At 39.9% G+C, this 17,729-nt stretch overlaps 2 protein-coding genes across 11 annotated transcripts in view; one reads left to right on the top strand and one right to left on the bottom strand.

Annotated features, from left to right (window-relative positions):
- The window catches only part of LOC117449681 (cyclin-dependent kinase 17-like), a 44,427-nt gene extending 34,712 nt beyond the window's left edge, over nt 1–9,715 (top strand). For 7 of the 10 annotated variants that reach the window (XM_034087491.1, XM_034087490.2, XM_034087487.2 and 4 more), the window contains 13 exons: nt 1,161–1,217; nt 1,309–1,423; nt 1,604–1,698; nt 1,801–1,863; nt 2,348–2,471; nt 2,918–3,038; nt 3,211–3,308; nt 3,423–3,528; nt 4,802–4,844; nt 4,948–5,038; nt 5,119–5,196; nt 5,865–5,986; nt 7,009–9,715. In XM_034087491.1, the coding sequence (XP_033943382.1) occupies nt 1,161–1,217; nt 1,309–1,423; nt 1,604–1,698; nt 1,801–1,863; nt 2,348–2,471; nt 2,918–3,038; nt 3,211–3,308; nt 3,423–3,528; nt 4,802–4,844; nt 4,948–5,038; nt 5,119–5,196; nt 5,865–5,968 (1,095 nt within the window). In that variant the 3' untranslated portion in view covers nt 5,969–5,986; nt 7,009–9,715. Of the gene's footprint in view, nt 1–1,160; nt 1,218–1,308; nt 1,424–1,603; nt 1,699–1,800; nt 1,864–2,347; nt 2,472–2,917; nt 3,039–3,210; nt 3,309–3,422; nt 3,529–4,801; nt 4,845–4,947; nt 5,039–5,118; nt 5,197–5,864; nt 5,987–6,430; nt 6,479–7,008 lie in introns of those variants that run through there. The other 3 variants (XM_034087492.2, XM_071203776.1, XM_034087488.2) reach the window with 2 other exon arrangements.
- Nucleotides 9,716–10,174: 459 nt separating this feature from the next.
- LOC117449685 (parapinopsin-like) lies at nt 10,175–12,703 on the bottom strand. The gene is made up of 5 exons (XM_034087500.1): nt 12,370–12,703; nt 11,512–11,602; nt 11,175–11,412; nt 10,831–11,073; nt 10,175–10,735 (listed from the first exon to the last, which is right to left on the bottom strand). The coding sequence occupies exons 1-5, from the start codon at nt 12,701–12,703 to the stop codon at nt 10,595–10,597; spliced, it is 1,047 nt and encodes a 348-aa protein (XP_033943391.1). The 3' UTR covers nt 10,175–10,594.
- Nucleotides 12,704–17,729: the final 5,026 nt, after the last annotated feature.

The raw sequence follows: 17,729 nt of genomic DNA, 5'->3' as shown, positions 1-17,729 counted from the left end.
GCATACCAATACACATACACACTATAACAAGTGTGTCATCTTGTATGTCCCATCTCGTTCTGATGTTGCCTTTTGGGCATGCCTTTAAAGAGATCACATGCTTCATTAGCTAACTTGGTCACTAGCGACCCTCCCCCCATACGCATAGACGAGCATCGGCTTGGCATTCATATGAGCATCATTACAGGACGGGCCAGTGCAAGATTGAGAGAGATGGGTGGGTTCAGAGAGATGAGCACAGATAAAACATGGCTGGAACAACCCTGACGGAGATAGACAAATAAGTGGGGGAAAGTGACAGAGAAAGGGATAAACACTGACAGGCGTGTGGGTATCACAGCTTGACATAGCTACATCCATCTATAATTCATGACCCGGTTCCGGGGGCCATATACATTATGCAGCTTAACCTTTATTATCTGAATTCAGGATTAATTAAAAGTTTATCCAACTCACCAATTAGAAGTATGCACGCTGGGTATTTATAGACATGTTTAGACGTAAATATCCCCATGAAGCTATCTGCAGAGCCTCATTTCATTGTCTTTGTTATACTGCATTCCTGCGGCTAAAGAATAGCATTAAAAGACTTGGAGAAAATTACATTTTGTTCATGGAAGTTCAAGTTATCATTTAATTGTCCACTATACCACACAGGCTTTCAAATGTGCCTGTATATGTTTGTGCCCAATGCAATGTATATGATTCTGAATGATGTTCCATGAACTGGACCATGTCAGAAGATCTGACCAAATGTAAGTTTAGATCATAAGGTGAAATACAGTAGAGAAACAGATGATATATGCAATCACGAAGACATAACCTTAACTAGAATTAGAAAAATAAGAGATGCTCAGTTACATTCTGTTAATGTTGGATAAGCTAAAGCTTTAGCATAAGCACACCAACTGACAGACACACACAGAATAATAAGATTTGGTGACTCAAACCCTTGCAGTTGTAGGCCAGGTGTCATCAACAATGAAACTGAAATCTGAACTAACAGCCGTGGCCCTCAGGATTTGTTTCTCAAGATAGTTAGACTAAACATAGTGGAGGGGCTTAGCTACCACAACCACAAAGACTCTTCAATGTCTTGACAATATTGTACATTGATAGAGATATAACTTCCTCAACTGTCTTCTTTCTGTGTTCTCCAGTCTGAAATCGGCTTTGGGAAACTTGAGACCTACATCAAACTGGACAAACTAGGGGAGGTAAGATCAATAAAGAAAATCCTTGAAAGTGACACTAAGTAGATACAAACTCCTCAAAATACTCACACTTGCATGCTTTCTATCTCCGCAGGGGACCTATGCTACAGTGTTTAAGGGGCGAAGCAAGTTAACAGACAACTTAGTAGCTCTGAAGGAGATCCGGCTGGAGCACGAGGAGGGCGCGCCCTGCACAGCTATCCGGGAAGGTACTGACATGCTGTCTAAATCATGCAATTCGGAAGTAAACAACTCACAGGCAAACACAGCACCATGTTGTCAAGAAGCTTGTAAGGTTTTGACAGTGCTGTGACCTATGAACTATGAGCTGCTTCCTCACAGGCTCTCTGTGTTTGACTGACAGTCTCCAATATGTCTCCCCCTTCTAGTGTCTCTGCTGAAGGACTTGAAGCACGCCAATATTGTCACTCTCCATGACATCATCCACACTGAGAAGTGCCTGACACTCGTGTTTGAGTACCTGGTGAGTGTCTGTACTGTGCATGTGTGTAGGTTTATTGTGTGTGAGATAGCAAATAATACTGAATATCTGCACTTATTTAATTCTTTCTTTATCTCCTCTCAGGAAAAAGATCTGAAGCAGTACATGGATGACTGTGGGAGCATAATGAGTGTTCACAATGTCAAGGTAATGCAAAGCAATACACATGTTCACTACTGACATAGACATAGACATACTTTATTGTCATTTCAACAAGACACAGAGTGTACTATTAAAACGAAATTTCGCTGTATTGGCTTACAGGAACAGGACAATATAAAAACTTGCTAAAATTGTACATATAAATAAATAATAGTGACGTGGTGCTGATAAAATTAAAGATAAAGTGTGAGGAGACATCTTTAGAGTTGCTACTGAATGTAATCATATTTTCACTGTTGCAATTGAAAAAAAAAAGCGTCCATTTTGTGTTTTATTTTCTTTCAATAGCAGCAAAACATTGGCATGCAGCTTGGCTTCTCAATTATAATGTTGAAAGTTGTTTGATCAGTTCATCAAAAGAATGCCACATAATGTAACCTGTTACAATAAATTACTTTGTTAAATGATTATATTTAATGTAATGACAAGTATGTAACAATAACTTATACGAATGTCAACTCCTTTTCAGATATTCCTTTTCCAGCTGTTGCGAGGTCTGGCGTACTGCCACAGAAGAAAGGTCCTCCACAGAGACCTCAAACCCCAGAACCTGCTCATCAATGAGAAAGGAGAGCTCAAACTGGCAGATTTCGGTATATCATCATATGACTTACTAAAAGCACAAGATCAGTCTCATATATTTTCTATAAAAAATGAATTTACAGGCTTTAAAATGAACTAAACTCATAGGGAACTATTTTTACTTTGTTAAAATACAATTAGCTAGTCATTTACTGAGAGTTTGTAATGTATTTAATGGAAAAAGTCTGAAAAACGCCCCACTAGCGCCCCCTAAAGGATACTGCTCCTAGACCCAACAGGAGTAGAGTACTTTGACTTAACACTCAACACTGCCCTCCGTAGGTGAACATCAAAACATGACATAATAATGTGCATACTCCTGTGTTGCATAATTTCCCTTTGTAGGAACCAAAAGGAGGTTTCCTGCTGGTATGAGATGTTTTGAGTTGAACTAAAACATACAAATCCTAATGAGGCATATTAACATAAATCAATGTCATTTTCTGTTTGAATTAAGGTTTGGCGAGAGCTAAATCTGTTCCTACGAAGACCTACTCCAATGAAGTTGTGACATTATGGTACCGGCCACCAGATGTGCTTCTGGGCTCCACTGAGTACTCTACACCCATTGATATGTGGTGAGCAAACACAGATTCAAGCAAATACACACACTTTCAGAGAAGAACATAAAACTACCCCTGTTTGTCTGTCCGTTTCTTTCTGTTCTCACATTAAGGGCCTCTGTTTATTCTCTGAGCTTTCCCCAAAAAACAACATTTGTTATTCCATTGTTTCTTTATCTTTTTCCAGGGGTGTGGGCTGCATCTTTTATGAGATGATCACTGGCAGACCTCTATTCCCTGGATCCACTGTGGAAGATGAGCTACATCTCATATTCCGCATCCTAGGTGAGACAACATCAGCGTAATTCAGATGATCATATGCTTATGTGACATGCATCTTTATTTAGTTTGTTTGTCTGCGTCTGTACAATAATAACTACTGCTCTTTATCTGGAACAGGTACTCCTACAGAAGAGACTTGGACTGGAATCACCACCAGTGAAGAGTTTAAGACGTACAAATTTCCTCGATACAACGCAGAGCCCCTCGTCAACCACGCACCCAGGTGTGTAGGTGTGAATGTAGGCACACACAGCCATGGCTCCACGTGTGTTTAAATGTGTGTCTCAAAACAAGAGCAGGTTTCAGAATTCCAAAACGTACAGGAAAGCCTAGAAAGTATTTCACCGATTTTCCAGGAACTCAAAACACAAGAAAAATCTGAGAAATTAAAATGTCCCGGACAATCTTGTGTTTTTTGCTTTTGTTTTTTTCCTAGCAGAATCAACTGCTAGGATTATTATTATGGCTCCCCAAAACACATACTTTAACTTAACTGTGACATCAAAGGGAAAATAAATCTATAAGGGTTATCTTTGATAGTCGCATTGACTTTAATTTGTTCAAATTCGCTCTTTGTTGTCTCACTGGTCTACTCTCCCTGCAGAGCTAGGTTATTAGGATAGTAACATAAAGAGGAAACGTTGTTTTAAAAAGACTTGGTTAGACTCAGGATGCTGAAGCTTCATATAATCTTCACATAACAAACAGGGTTCTTATGGTCATTAAAAACCTGGAAAAGTCATGGAAATTCAAAATGCTAATTCCAGGCCCTGGAAAAATTATGGAAAACAATATATATATATTTTTTGGAAAAGTCATAGACATGTAACTAAAGTTGCATCAAATATAATTTATATTTTATCTAATTGCCGAAATAGTAATACTATAATGATAATAAATACTGTATCGTATAGTAATGAAACGTAAAATGCCATTTAACTGACGAGGTATTTTGCTGATGAGAGATTTTAGTTGCTTTAGCGTGTAGAAGCTAGTAAGCCTACTATTTGATTTGTTTTAGATTGGCACAACATGTTTCATAATGCAGAGCTTATTTTCCTGTTCCATGTTAAAATAAACCATTTTCAGTAGTACCGCTGAGAAAGAGTACTTTTTTTGGTCATGGAAAATTAGGTAAAGGTCATTGAAAAAGTGTATGAACCCTGATCAAAGACTGTGGACGTTGTACCAGATTACTTTCGAGCAGATCTTTTAATGATCATTATGGACAGGAGGAATGATTCCATCAGGCAAAACTGCAATATTCATATTGGGACCTGAGTATGTTGAACCTTTCCTTTAAGTGACTGATGCGATAAGATAAGGATTGATTTTAAGTTGTATCTGTTGTCAAGGGTTTCCTTCTCTGTTGAAATCGCAGGAACCCTCTCAGGCTCTGTATTGCTGAGCTCAGCATTTGACTACAAATGCACTGAAATCCCTCTCCGTCACCTTTCCTTTCTCTCTGACTTTTTCTCTTGTTTTTTTTGACACAGGATAGACAACGATGGTCACGACCTCCTCTCACTGCTTCTTCAGGTAAGTGATGAATACTCTTAGTATACGTATGTACTACCATTACATTAGACTACAACACTAATGCACCTCTCTTTATCTCCCTTCTTTGTCTCTGTGTCTCTAGTTTGAGGCTAAGAAGCGGGTATCAGCTGAAGACGCTCTGAAACACTCGTATTTCAAATGTTTTGGGGAGGAGGTTCAAACGCTGTCTGACAGTGAGTACACATAGTCTGACATGTAGAATTTGCACATTTACTGTACAAACACCGTCTCATCAACTCTTTGTTGTTTTCAGTCACATCCATCTTCTCTGTAAAAGGCATTCAGCTTCAGAAGGATCCAGGGAAGAGATCCTCAGTCTTCCCAGAGTCAAGTAAGTTCTCCATGATAGAAACATAGTGGTAAAAGTAAAAAATAAACGGTACATTCTCCACGGGAATATGAAAAACAATAGGTACTGCCCCTGTCCTCTCCCTTTTCTTTCTCTTTCCTCGGTTTGCTTTATGTCGTCTATCATTTGGTTATTCTTTAAACTTGTATCTACTGCCATCATCTGGTCATAACTGTAATCTCTTCAATGCTTATTCGTACTTAATGGCTAAATACATATACAACCTATGACTATAACTTGTGTTAGCTCTAATTAGCAAATGTTAACATGCTCACAGACTAAAAAACACGAAGTAAGAAGCACACCCAAAAATGTAATTGATACATTACTACGACAGTTACCCTTATCTAAACCACTGTACATTACATTTGCATGAATGTCTTTTGAAATTTGTTTAGATTTACTTCATGTTTCTGTCTCTATCAGAGTCTCAGTCTGTGTGTGTCTCTTTCTTTCTGCTTCCTGCTTCGGCCTCTATGTCATGTTTTGATAAACTGTCCCTTCTCTTTCTTGCTGCCCATGCCCTCTCCTTACCTAATCCTCAACAACTCCTTAATTATTATTAATAATCTCCCTTGTGTGACCTGCTCCTACTCCTCCGTAACGCCTTAATATTCCCAACCTTCCCCCTTTTCCCTGACCCTAAAAAGCGATGGCCCATAAGCTAGGCTCTGCACCCTCGCAGTACTTCCAGAGAGAAGCAGCCAATCCCAGGGCTCAGAGTCAAAATCTCTCCTCCACTTCCACAGGCTGAGTGGCCCCTACCGTTCCGGTAAATACGGTCTCTTTGAATCTGTCTGTTTTCTGTTCTGTTCCCCTCTGGCTGTTACCTGGCCTCCTTTCTTCTGTCCATTCGCTCTTTGTCCCACTTAATATATGGCTCTCGGGTTGCTAAACTCGGCTCCATGCGGGTACATTTCACTTCCCTCCTTGCATTCCATCAACCAAAACAACACTTGGTGTTGGTACCACTTCAAACTCACATCCCTTTTTAAGTTTTAACATTTCTTTGTCTCTATTTGTTGTTTATTCCTCTCCCTTTCTCTGTTCTTGCCTCTGCCCATCTGCATCATCTCAGCTTTCACTTACCTAACCCTCTTTTTATCAGAGTGAGCCACTCCCAGCATTTATGTCAGGGATAAAGGGTGACAACATATATACGTTAAAGAAAAATCATGTGATCAGAGAACAGTCCTTTGATTGTTTCCCTTTGCAGTCCTGTTTAGGTTTCTACAGAGACAGATGTAGCCTTTTTGATGAGTCTGTAAGTGAGGGTTTGGTGAAGTGTGCTTTTGCTTGGTTTGGTTCTAAAAATGCATTTTCTATCAGCATGGATATGGTCTGTTCTTCTAACTGCAGTGTGTTATACTGACTGGTAGGTATGTTTTAGCTTTAGATGCAAAAGATTACACACACAATTACAGATTATAGAACTATATGATCCAATTGGTTGCCAAAGTATTGGCACTGATAACACCACCACTACACTATATGGCCATGCTATATGTGAAGGGTCCCAGTTTGTGCACAAATCCATAATCAGGACAATGTTTTGGACGCACAGAGCCGTGGTTACCTTTATTTATCAAACCTTAAAATAAATTAGACTCCACCTAGATGTAGAACAATCTTTGATTATGTGTTTTTGCAGGCATGGAGTGAAATGTGTGGTGGTGTGTTTGTTTTTGTCTAAATGAAATCCGAACCTATTTTAATATATATCTCTCTCTCCCCGTTCTTTCTCTCTTTCTCTCTTTCTCTCTCTCTCTCTCTCTCTCTCTCTCTCTCTCTCAGCCCAGGGGAAGAGCAGGAGGCAGAGTGTGTTGTTTTAGTGCTGGCCGGGGCGCTGAGGTGAGGAGGACAGAGACACGTGGAGCTGTCCTGTCAGACATACGTTCACTGACCCTGCCACACACACACTGAAGGAGCGACACACACCCTGCCACAGAAACACACACACTGAAAAAAATACACACACACATACTTGAAACAAAACCACCCAGAATTTAGGCTGAAGAATTTGTACTTGACAATAAAAATAAATAAAGACTCAGTTAAATTTAAGGATGAGAGAAGCGGGGAAATGCCGTCAGAAAGTGGGAGAGTACAAGATTCTCCTTGCTGCTACTACCGCTGCTGTCCAGAAGAGGGCAGTGTTTAAGGAGTGGGCTGGCTCGGTTTCTGAACAGAACTTGCTGCATCAGTGAGCCGTGAGGAAGAAGGAGTGAGAAGTGGTCGTCAGTCTAAGGCGAAGAAAGAGAGGGAACTTTCTTGTGCTCCTTTTCTTTTTTGTTCGGACTGTTGTTGTACATAAATAGACTCAGCTGTAGAACTCTGCTTTTTTCATAACACGCCTCGGCCTGAATCCAAACTCAGAATATTGCACCTGAAACCTAAACCCTCGCCTGACCTCTTGGCCCTTTATTACGCAATCTTTAAAACAACACATAGAAACACAAACACACAATCTCTTTCTTTCTCTCATTCTCTAGCTCTCTTAAATAAACACACATAAACACACACACAGACACACACACACACACACACACACACTTATGATTCACTTGAAAGTTAAGAGTCTGTAGATAAGTGGAGTTTACAGATAAACGTTAGCACCTTATTGTCCAGTAGAAGTCAGGGTGGCTGTCATTACGTTACCTCATCACTCAAGCAGAGTAGGATGTAAAGTACATGCTAGATTTAGAATGAAGAAGAATCAAATAACAAACCAAAAAAACAACAACAATACTACACTAAAATAAAACACTAAAGACACTCACCAACCAGTCGTCGACAATTATTGCATTTGCTCACATGCTGTAAAGAACACTACGCTGCAAGACACTCCTGTTCTTAGTAGACAAGAAGGAAAACCTTTACGGATAGAGAGGTTTACAAATCCTCAACTGCTTATTCCTAGACACACCCTTTCCTCTTTTGCCTTGACTCAGAAGTTGTCTTGATGTGCTGTGTGATGTACAGGTGTTGATGTTAAAACGTTCTCTTTGCACCTGCTTTTACCTCTTTAGATCATCCCAAACATCTCCCTCTAATCTCTATTCGCATTTATTTTTACTCTTCTTATTTTTCAATCTGTATATATCATACTTTTTACTTGTCAGAAGCAATGATACTTCCAGAATGCTGTTCGCAGTCTTTACTGTGTTCCCACCGGAACAGTGTGTCGACTGGCTGGGGACGTGTTGCACATTCCTTGAGCTCAGGACTTAACGCTAGTGTTGTTTTGTGGATGCTGTGAGGTGCAGCTGGTCTTGTATGTCTCCCCATGTGTGGCAGAGAATGTCAAACATGGCCTAAAACCCTTTTGCAAAGCTGGTTCAGACTATGTGAAGGAGTATTTTCATCCTTTCATTTGTCTGTGTCATACTTAGTTAATTTCACCAAATGATTACTGTCCAGTGACTACCTTACCCACGTCTGTAGTATACTTGTCATCTTCTTCGAGCATGTTTGTGTATTAAACACTGAGTTGGTATGTGAAATAGCTTCTGCTGGAAAATACCGTCAGTCGGTTTAGTGCATGGGACATGACATTACATGATTATTGTTTTTACATCAAAAAACACATTCAACTGTAATGGCTCCTCATTGAGTCTGAAGACTGTTCTCTTTAATAAAACAAAGACAATGACAACACAGTAGTCAGCAACAATGGCATGTGCTGCCGGCATTGGGACCAGATAGTTTGTAGGACAAATTTGCCTCGATCTCAATCTTTGAGCGTTTAATAGGACTTGAAGCACTCAGACACACTGTTGTTTCCCGCTGATAACTTTACAGGCTGCCACAAACTACAGGACCAAGTCAATCCTCCAAGCACCAGGTGTTCAAGCACACAACTGTTTCACACACAAATCAGTTGAAATGTCAACGTGTACTGTGTCCTACGAGATGGCTTCTGAGTGTAGATTGGAGTTGCCTGTTCTTCAGGCACTGACCTTGGGTCATTTCTGCATCTTTTTTGAAAATGGATTCAAAAAGGGTGAATTGATCCCATGTCTTTGCCTGTAAAAAGGACTACCTATTAACCCAGAGTGTGACAGTATGTAGCATGTACATAGTTGATCCCTTGCTCTGTATATACAAGTGTACAGGTTTGAAACAGCTGTTCACACTCTGGCTTTTTTTTTGCTTTTCCTTTATGAAAGTCATAGCAATATTTCTGTAATCAATAAAAAGCCAAGGTAATAGGAAGAGTGTGATTGCATTTGTGTTACTTTAGCGAAGGAGAAATGACTGTGAATGATCAAACTGTGAGACTTGACTTGAGGGTTTTTTTTCTTGCTGTTTAACATGCTGGATCCAAAAGGCTGGACTGAAGTATCATGTTGCAAAGGAGTATAACACACTGTTTGTTTTTATTTTAATCAATGAAAGCCATAAAGGTGACAATGGTCTGTGTGTGAGGGGTGTGAACCATGTTTGAGCACAGACCAAAGCTGGATGACGTGTACACCTAATAAATAAAATAATGTAATTACCTTTTTTTTCCTCGTCATAAATATTTTAAAACTATATTGCCATCTTTTTTGTTGGATTACATCATAACCTACAATTACATTTACAGGGCTTTGGCAGTTTGCTGCAAATCTGGCTTCTCAGTCTTGCAGTACCAATTAAGCAAATGCTTACTAAGATGTGTAAAATGTAATTCAGTCACTCACTTAAATGCCAAAGGAACGGCCTTTAAGTCTTTGCTGGCACGCCATGTATGTTGTTTCAGCTGTACACACATATATTGTAGATGTAGCGACGTCAGGAAACAAACAAAGTTGCTGAGGTCGGGCCTGGTTGCATATCTGATGCGCTTCCAAATTAATCGCTGAAATAAAAAATGCTGTGAAAATGTAATTTAGTGAAAAATGAGATGATCAATTTAGCATAATGTGAACAAAAAATCAAAGCAATTGCGGTCAACAAGAAAATACAGCACCCTCTTTTCCACACACAAACCTCACGCAGGTGAACAGGTGATTATAATTCCTGAGTGCAGATATCCATATGACCCATACACACTAACCAATTGCGATCCCACATTTTATAATATAAACCATTACTCATACAAAGGAAATATAAACTAGTGCAAACCTAATTCGTAATAAAACAAAATGTATCACTTTGTACGTTTAATGGCTCCTATGAGTCTTTATCTTTGAAAACCTCAACATTTGTACACACTGTGAATTTCACACAACGTGGTAAGTTAAAAAAAGAATTAAACCTGAACATTATTGGCCATGACAGAGATTAAGACAAAGGGGTTGTATTTATTGTAAGAATACATTTTCATGTGTCTTAATGATAATGGTTTGCTTCTTCCTATTTGCATTGCTTCGACACTTGGGATTCATGACTACTTTTATTCTTTCAAAGATTGTTTGGGTGAGACTCTTGGGAGCTTGTTGAGAGCAGAAACTGTGGTCTCATCCTCAGTAACTTGTGATTCGGTTGCCCATGGGTTCCTTCCACACAGGATAGTGGAAACAGCGTATCCCCGAAACTGTAAACACACACATAGCAAAGGGTAAATAATAGTATGCATATATCCCTTTCCTTTGTGTGTGCAAATATGAATGTGCATGATGGAGGGTTTACCTGTCTGTTCATGAAAATGTATATCATAGGGTTGTAGACAGTGCTGCTCTTAGCCAAGTAAACTGGTATGGTAGCAATGATGGGGTTAATATATAAACTGGAGTCCATGATGACAGCGAGGGCCATGCCAGCATATGGCAGCCAGGTCACTAGGAAGGCCAACACCATCACCACTATCATACGTGCCACCTGCATCTCCACACGATGTGTGCTGCCAGCCTCGCATATCTGCAGCTTGGTCACCTATGACACCCAAATACAAGCAAAACAATTTATTGTAATGTGGGTACAGGCAACCAGTAGTCATTTAGTGTACTCATATTCCCAACATTTAGATAGCTCACCTGCCGGAGGGTCCATAAAAGTTTTGAGTAAGATACTACGATGACCGTGAAGGGCACAGTAAAGCACAGCATAAAGTATAAGATGATGTAGGACATGTTCCCGATGTCCCGGCTGTACCAGTTAGGCGCACAGGAGGTTTTGACGCCCTCCAGCTCAAAACTACCCCAACCAAACAGAGGTGGAGTGTTCCACAAAAACGACCACAGCCAGGACAGCACCACTCCGGAAACAGCATGTCTGAGGAAAACAGAGATGTGGTGTCACATGCCGGAGGAGTGTTCAAAGTGTTGTAATCTGGGTGATGCTGCCAAGAGAAATATTGAATGTGATTTATACCTTGTCTGGAACATGACAGCCCCCTGGGGATAGCACACCACTATGTAGCGTTCTACAGAGATTATCGCGATGGTACACAGACTTGATATACCTAAAAAAAGAAATGTGTGAAAACAAAATTACTTTTTCATAGAACAGATTCCTGCTCAGCTTTACACCAATTAATGAATATATAAATTTAGAAGTAAGAACATTTCTTTTAGTACTAAACTTTGGAGTGTTTACATTTTATGCCACTTAATACACTCAAAGGGTTATGAAATGTTTATTATATTAGCATGACTGCTATATTTACTCATTACTTTTTTATACATTTTTAAATAAAACACATATTATAATTATACAATATATGACGATGAAATAAAAAATAAGGCAGAGTTTCCACACCTGCAAAAAATCATTGTTTGGTAGCTCTCATGTCACATTACAGCTGTCTCTTAGTAACTTTGAGAGAAAAATAAATATTTCACACAGAAAGGAGAACATGTTTTACAAGAAAGTGTTCAATTATTTTACAACAGAACTCTGTTTTCTCTGTTTGAATCATTTATCATCTCCCAAAGCATCCAGATTTGTAGGGCTCTTTTGGAAGGGACAATTGGACTGAAATACCGAGGTGCTTATTAAGTTGTTAAAATAAGCTCAACCTCATCAGGCTACGAATGATGATATGTGTCAACTATGACAATCTTATAATGTAATATGTAAAACATGTGTTGCCCCTGCAGAGCAAGTCACTTCTTGCACAATCTGTTGATACATCTTCTGTTCTTTTACTGAGGCTTTTTGTAAATTGTAGATTATGCTTTGTATCCGTATACAAAAGTAGGCATACTGCTTGGCTTTTTATTGACTCACCAAAAATAGAGACAGCAAAGCCCTCTAAAACACAGCCTGCGCGTCCCAGGCTGAAGTATCCCATGGCACTGGTTACTGTGGTGGGCAGACCTCCAAATACAGCACAGCCCAGGTCACATATGGCCAGATTTACTAAGGCGTAGCTGAGAGGCTGCCTCAGCTGTCTGTGTCTCACAGTCACCACAATCACCAGGACATTGAGGAAGATCCCACACACGGAAAACACACCCATGATAACGGCCAGTATTGTGTAGCCAGTCCGAGACAGGAGCTCCTCGTTGAGTGAACTGTGAGAGGATGAGGAGTTTCCATCATGTAAGGAAATGTGCACCATCTTGATCAGTGAAAATGAAGAGGACCACTGGTCCTTCTTGAGATACAAACAAATCCAAATGAAGTCCAGAATATACACAGGTTAAAAAATAGCAGTCTCACAAAGCTTAAACCAAAAATATATAACAATCCAACATAATTCCAACAGTATTACCAATTGATATGTTTCTTCAGCTGCAGCATGGTGGCTGCTCTGGTGCAGCTCAAGAGAAGAGGAATATGTGACCCTTTTAATAAGCCCAATGAGAGGTGGTAGGCTTTACACCATCTAATTCTTTAAAAAACAAATCCGCAGATCCAGATTGAGATGACAATAATTCAATCTAATTTCCTGTAAGACTGCACTTTCCATGATTGCTGGGTTTACAGCTGCTCCTGAGTAATGAAACAGGGATTCAGAGTTAAATGCATGCCTGCTTGTGAAATGCATAGAAAGATCATTATGTTAATGTCGCACATTTTAGTGACAGCAGGATTTGCACATGCACTTATTTTGGGGTGATTAACATTTTTCAGACAAAATAACTAAATATTTTAAATATTTATTTTAAATCTACCAATGAATTAAGCCCCTTTCTAAAGAGGTCATCATGTCAGAGTAAGCTTTAGAAAAGAGTGTTACACCAGGAGTGTTTAAGATGGATTGCTTGGCTCAAGGACACTATAGCAGGGGTGGCCAACCAGTCAGAGGTTAAGAGCCACATGTTTTCTCTGTTACTGCAAAGAGCCACATCAAACACACAGTCACTGATATTGTTTCAGTTTTTTGTTTTCTGGAGACAAGATTTCAACCACGTCACTGATGCATTTTTGTGGCATTGGGATATATATTTTTTAAATCCTCTGGAGCAGAGATAGGCGCTGTGGATTATTGTTATTGATTAATGCATCAGTGTTTCTTAGGGTCAAAAACACTAAACCCACAATTTAAGATGAAAGCATTTAGTTTATTTAATAAAAGAGCACATGTTCAATGTGAAAAGTGACAGTAGTTATAGATTATTTGCAATTTGGTGTTATATATATATATATATATTTTTTTTTAATTATATATATATATATATATATATAACACCTTGAATTTCAGGGGGGGCGCGGGGCTCCCTTGGCGGGGCTCAGCGCCCCTCCAAGACAATGGTAGGGGAAACACTGGATAGTGTTTAATCAACGATAGGTTTCCCCCCCCCCCCCCTCAAAGGTGATTGGTTCACTGCATTGCAGGTATTATTGTGATTGGCTCTTGGGCCACATCAAAATTAGACGCGCTGTCATCCTCTCATACTGACACCTGACACCACACATACACACGTAGGGAGAGCCGGGACGAAAGTAACACGGGACGAAAGTAAAGGAGCGATTTTATCCGAGCCCAAACAACTTTGACCGGCCAAATTACGTCAGAATTATCAGCATTCAATACTTAACAGATCTACTAAATATCAGGTTTAACTGTTAGGAGTAGTGTTGTCACGATACCAACATTTTGGTTTCCATGCCAAGTCAAAAAAGGGAAACAGTCTTAAATATAATTGTGCTTTATTTCACACCATAACCATAACACAAACTTTTAAACAATGAGAACAATAAATAAAATAAATGACAAGAATTCGTATTAAATAAAATTAATACATTTCTCACAGACAGGCCTCGTGGTGTCCGTAGGCTTGCCCTCACTGTCAGAGATATAGCTAAAATACATCAAAATGTCGCTTCTGGCGTCTTTTTTGTCAACAAGAGGCGCAGCGGCAGTTGCACTCCCACTTGCAGCCATGCTTCTCGTTTTCTCACATGCTCTGGCAGCTAGCGCGTGCACGAGAGAGGGGAGGCACTTAGAGCGTGCTTGAGAGGGAGGGACTGCAGGCACGGCTGCAGGGAGTAGGCTTGTTTGAGACAAGCAAGACCTGCGCAGACCTGCGCAGTTGCGATCAACGTCTTGCTAGTGCGTTGCATGATGGTTAGTCATTTTGTCCGACTTGCTCTGGAGGCTCGCCCACATGAGACTTTTAAATCTCGCGGGACAAAGACGCCCGCAGCCTTGAGAGCGAGGCGAGGCGAGTTGGCGCACTTGCTCTCCACGAGCTGCGGAAGCGAAATGCTTGATGGGAAACGGCTCGCTAGTATCTCGAGCTGAGCGCTCATTGGTGGTTTATACCACGTGCTGCTGATGAAACTCTCCAATTGGCTGGCAAAAGTTTGTTGTTGTTTTGTGTCAGTTTTACGTCGCCACATCCATTCCCATTTTCATCATTGTTCCACAATGTTTATCATCATGAAATTAATATCTATATATTTTATACTATACTGCTTACCGTTTTCATACTTTATATATCTTAGCATATTCATACACACTGTTCATACTGCTCACAGGCTGATATCTAGTGTATTCATACCCCACTGTTTATTCATCATTCAATTCATTCTATATGTTATTCTGTAGATTGTGTACATTACTTTCCACTTCACTGCTTGTTGCACCTGGTTAGAAGCTAAACTGCATTTCGTTGTCTCAGTACCTGTAATATGTGCAATAACAATAAAGTTTCTCTATAAGTTAAACCAAATCATTAAAATAAAATCTATTGTAATGTAATGATTTGGTTTAACCTTATTTATTGAATACATCATTTAAAATGGCAAGATTAAATCAAATTACATCCATGTTGTACACATCATAAAGCTTAAAGTGGCAGCTAAAGAATTAACACAGTAGCAGGTCTGTTCAATTCATGCTCATTAAGCTTCATGTGTGCGGATCTGAAGGGACTGATCATTTGTAGCCTGTCACCTATCAGTTTTGCAAACATTAAGAGGGAGGAGCATTTCTAATTATGGAACCCAGTCACTGGTGTGGTTCCTCATCATGACTGAATTAACAAACCTATATAAAGCAATGGAGATCACCTTTGTCTACAGTGGGTAAAATGGAATTTGTGGTGCTTACACTGCGTGATGGACAGGGAGACATCACTGTAAGAGTCTCACAAGACATTTCCCAAAGACTACAAAATGGTGAGTAAACAACTAAATTGCATTCCAACAATCTGGATATGATTTTAAATGATGTAAATTATTTTTCAGATAACAGTTTAGCAGCTGCACTTATGCAGCAAGCAAGGGCTGCAACACATGCACAAGGTAATCTATCATTTAAATCAAAAATGGTATTGTCTTTTAATGCAAATCAAACAAATGACATATTCATGTTTATTGTAAACAAATATTTAATTTTCTCTCAATCACAGTCCCTTTAGAATGATCATGTCATTCTCCATACAATACATGTGGGATTTCTATTGCATCCACTTCATCTGCAACGAAAAACGCCAACGCAATTTCCGCCATTGCAAACCCAGCCAGTCAAGCCGACTCCGAGTCCGAGCTGTCCGATTTAAGACGAGCATTTTGACACCTCCCCCGGCTGCGATCGGCTACTCTCGTCTACTTTCGAGGCGAGCCGCAACGCGTCTCAAACAAGCCTAGTGGAAGCAGAGCGCTGAATACACACGGCTCTTATTAAAACGGCGCTTTCTCACCGGAGTACTTTCCCCCGTCATTCTTAAAGTACCGATACTAATGAAACGGAGGAATCGTAACGTTTTTAACGGCAGGGTATCGCGTTATACCTTTCAAGTATCGGTACACCATACAACACTAGTCAGGACAGGAGTCAGTGTCTCTCCCCCAAACTCACACATACAATTCGATATGAACGGAAGAGCCGCATGAAACTAGGCAAAGAGCCGCATGCGGCTCGAGAGCCGCGGGTTGGCCACCCCTGCATTATAGCAAGGTATATAACCATCAATTCAGGCTCAGTTTCTCTATTCAACGCAACTTAATTACATCTAAAGGGGCTTTCTTGGCATTAAAGTTTCAAGAAAAACTTTGCAAAAATATTTTCAACATGTGTAGGCCACCGGCATTATTCCCCTCCGACCGATTACTACTATGCTTGGTTAGGATTTATAGTTGTCGTCGTCCTAGTAGTTGAAAAAAAAGAAATCTAATATAATCTAGTAATGGGCTATTGGCCCATAGAGAGGCGAAGTCACGCCCATCTACTTCCGGCCCATGGGACCCCGGAAGCGAAAAATTAACATTGAATTCAATGGAGAGAGAACACGTATCTTTTGATCCCGTTTGAATTGTGCCACGAACTACACATATGATGTTTGTCAATCTTAAACAATAAGTTCCATGTCAAAAAAGTCACATTTTGTCGTAAAACTGTTGAAATATAAGACTATGAAAAATACGCGACTACAAAGACTACAAATCCCAAATCCCATTCTGGCTCGCGTAAGTGATGTCACAGGCGATAATTCTCCAAGTGGTTGCGACTCGTAATTAAAGCGAAGAAGAAGAAGAAGATCTCATAACCGATTTATTCCCTCCAATAAATAAGAGATTGCTAAAAATAAATTCACTTTTACAAGATGCATGTGTGCTTTGTACCAGGTTGTAATCACATAAGTGATCAAACCACTTGCTCGTTCTATCGCTTCCCGTCTGATGAAAGGACCAGGAGTCGCCGGATCAGACATCTCAGGTAATATACATGTTGTGCATGGAACACAGTCAAGTTAGCTACCTAGCTAGTAGCGACGAGTAGCGAGCACGTTAGTTAGCATTACATTACGTAGCCTTGTCATTTTTAGTAGCCTTACCATGAAGTTATTATTTTATTACATGAAGTAAGAGTAAGAGTAGATGGTAAGCATTTCGTGAAACATTTGAAGAGTAGCCGACTGCGCCATCCACCGGGTGCTAGGGAAGCAGTCAGGGAGATATATTATTTATATACATCAAAGGCACAATGCACCCCCCAGAGACACACATGTATTGAGTGTGATATTTTGCATAGGTCAAGTGAAATCATCTTTACACACTAGAAAACTGTAGGAGCGGCAACTTGTTTTGAAATTGAATTTTTAATATCCGAAAATGAAGTTGATCTGTTTTCTTTATTCTTCTCTCTTCCCAGCTCCATCCATCACCGTGCTCTGTTCCTGCAGGTCCTGCTTGCT

The sequence above is a fragment of the Pseudochaenichthys georgianus genome, chromosome 7, assembly GCF_902827115.2.
Source record: "Pseudochaenichthys georgianus chromosome 7, fPseGeo1.2, whole genome shotgun sequence".
NCBI classification, from domain to species: Eukaryota; Metazoa; Chordata; class Actinopteri; order Perciformes; family Channichthyidae; genus Pseudochaenichthys; species Pseudochaenichthys georgianus.
This window is presented reverse-complemented; position numbering and strand designations above follow the sequence as displayed.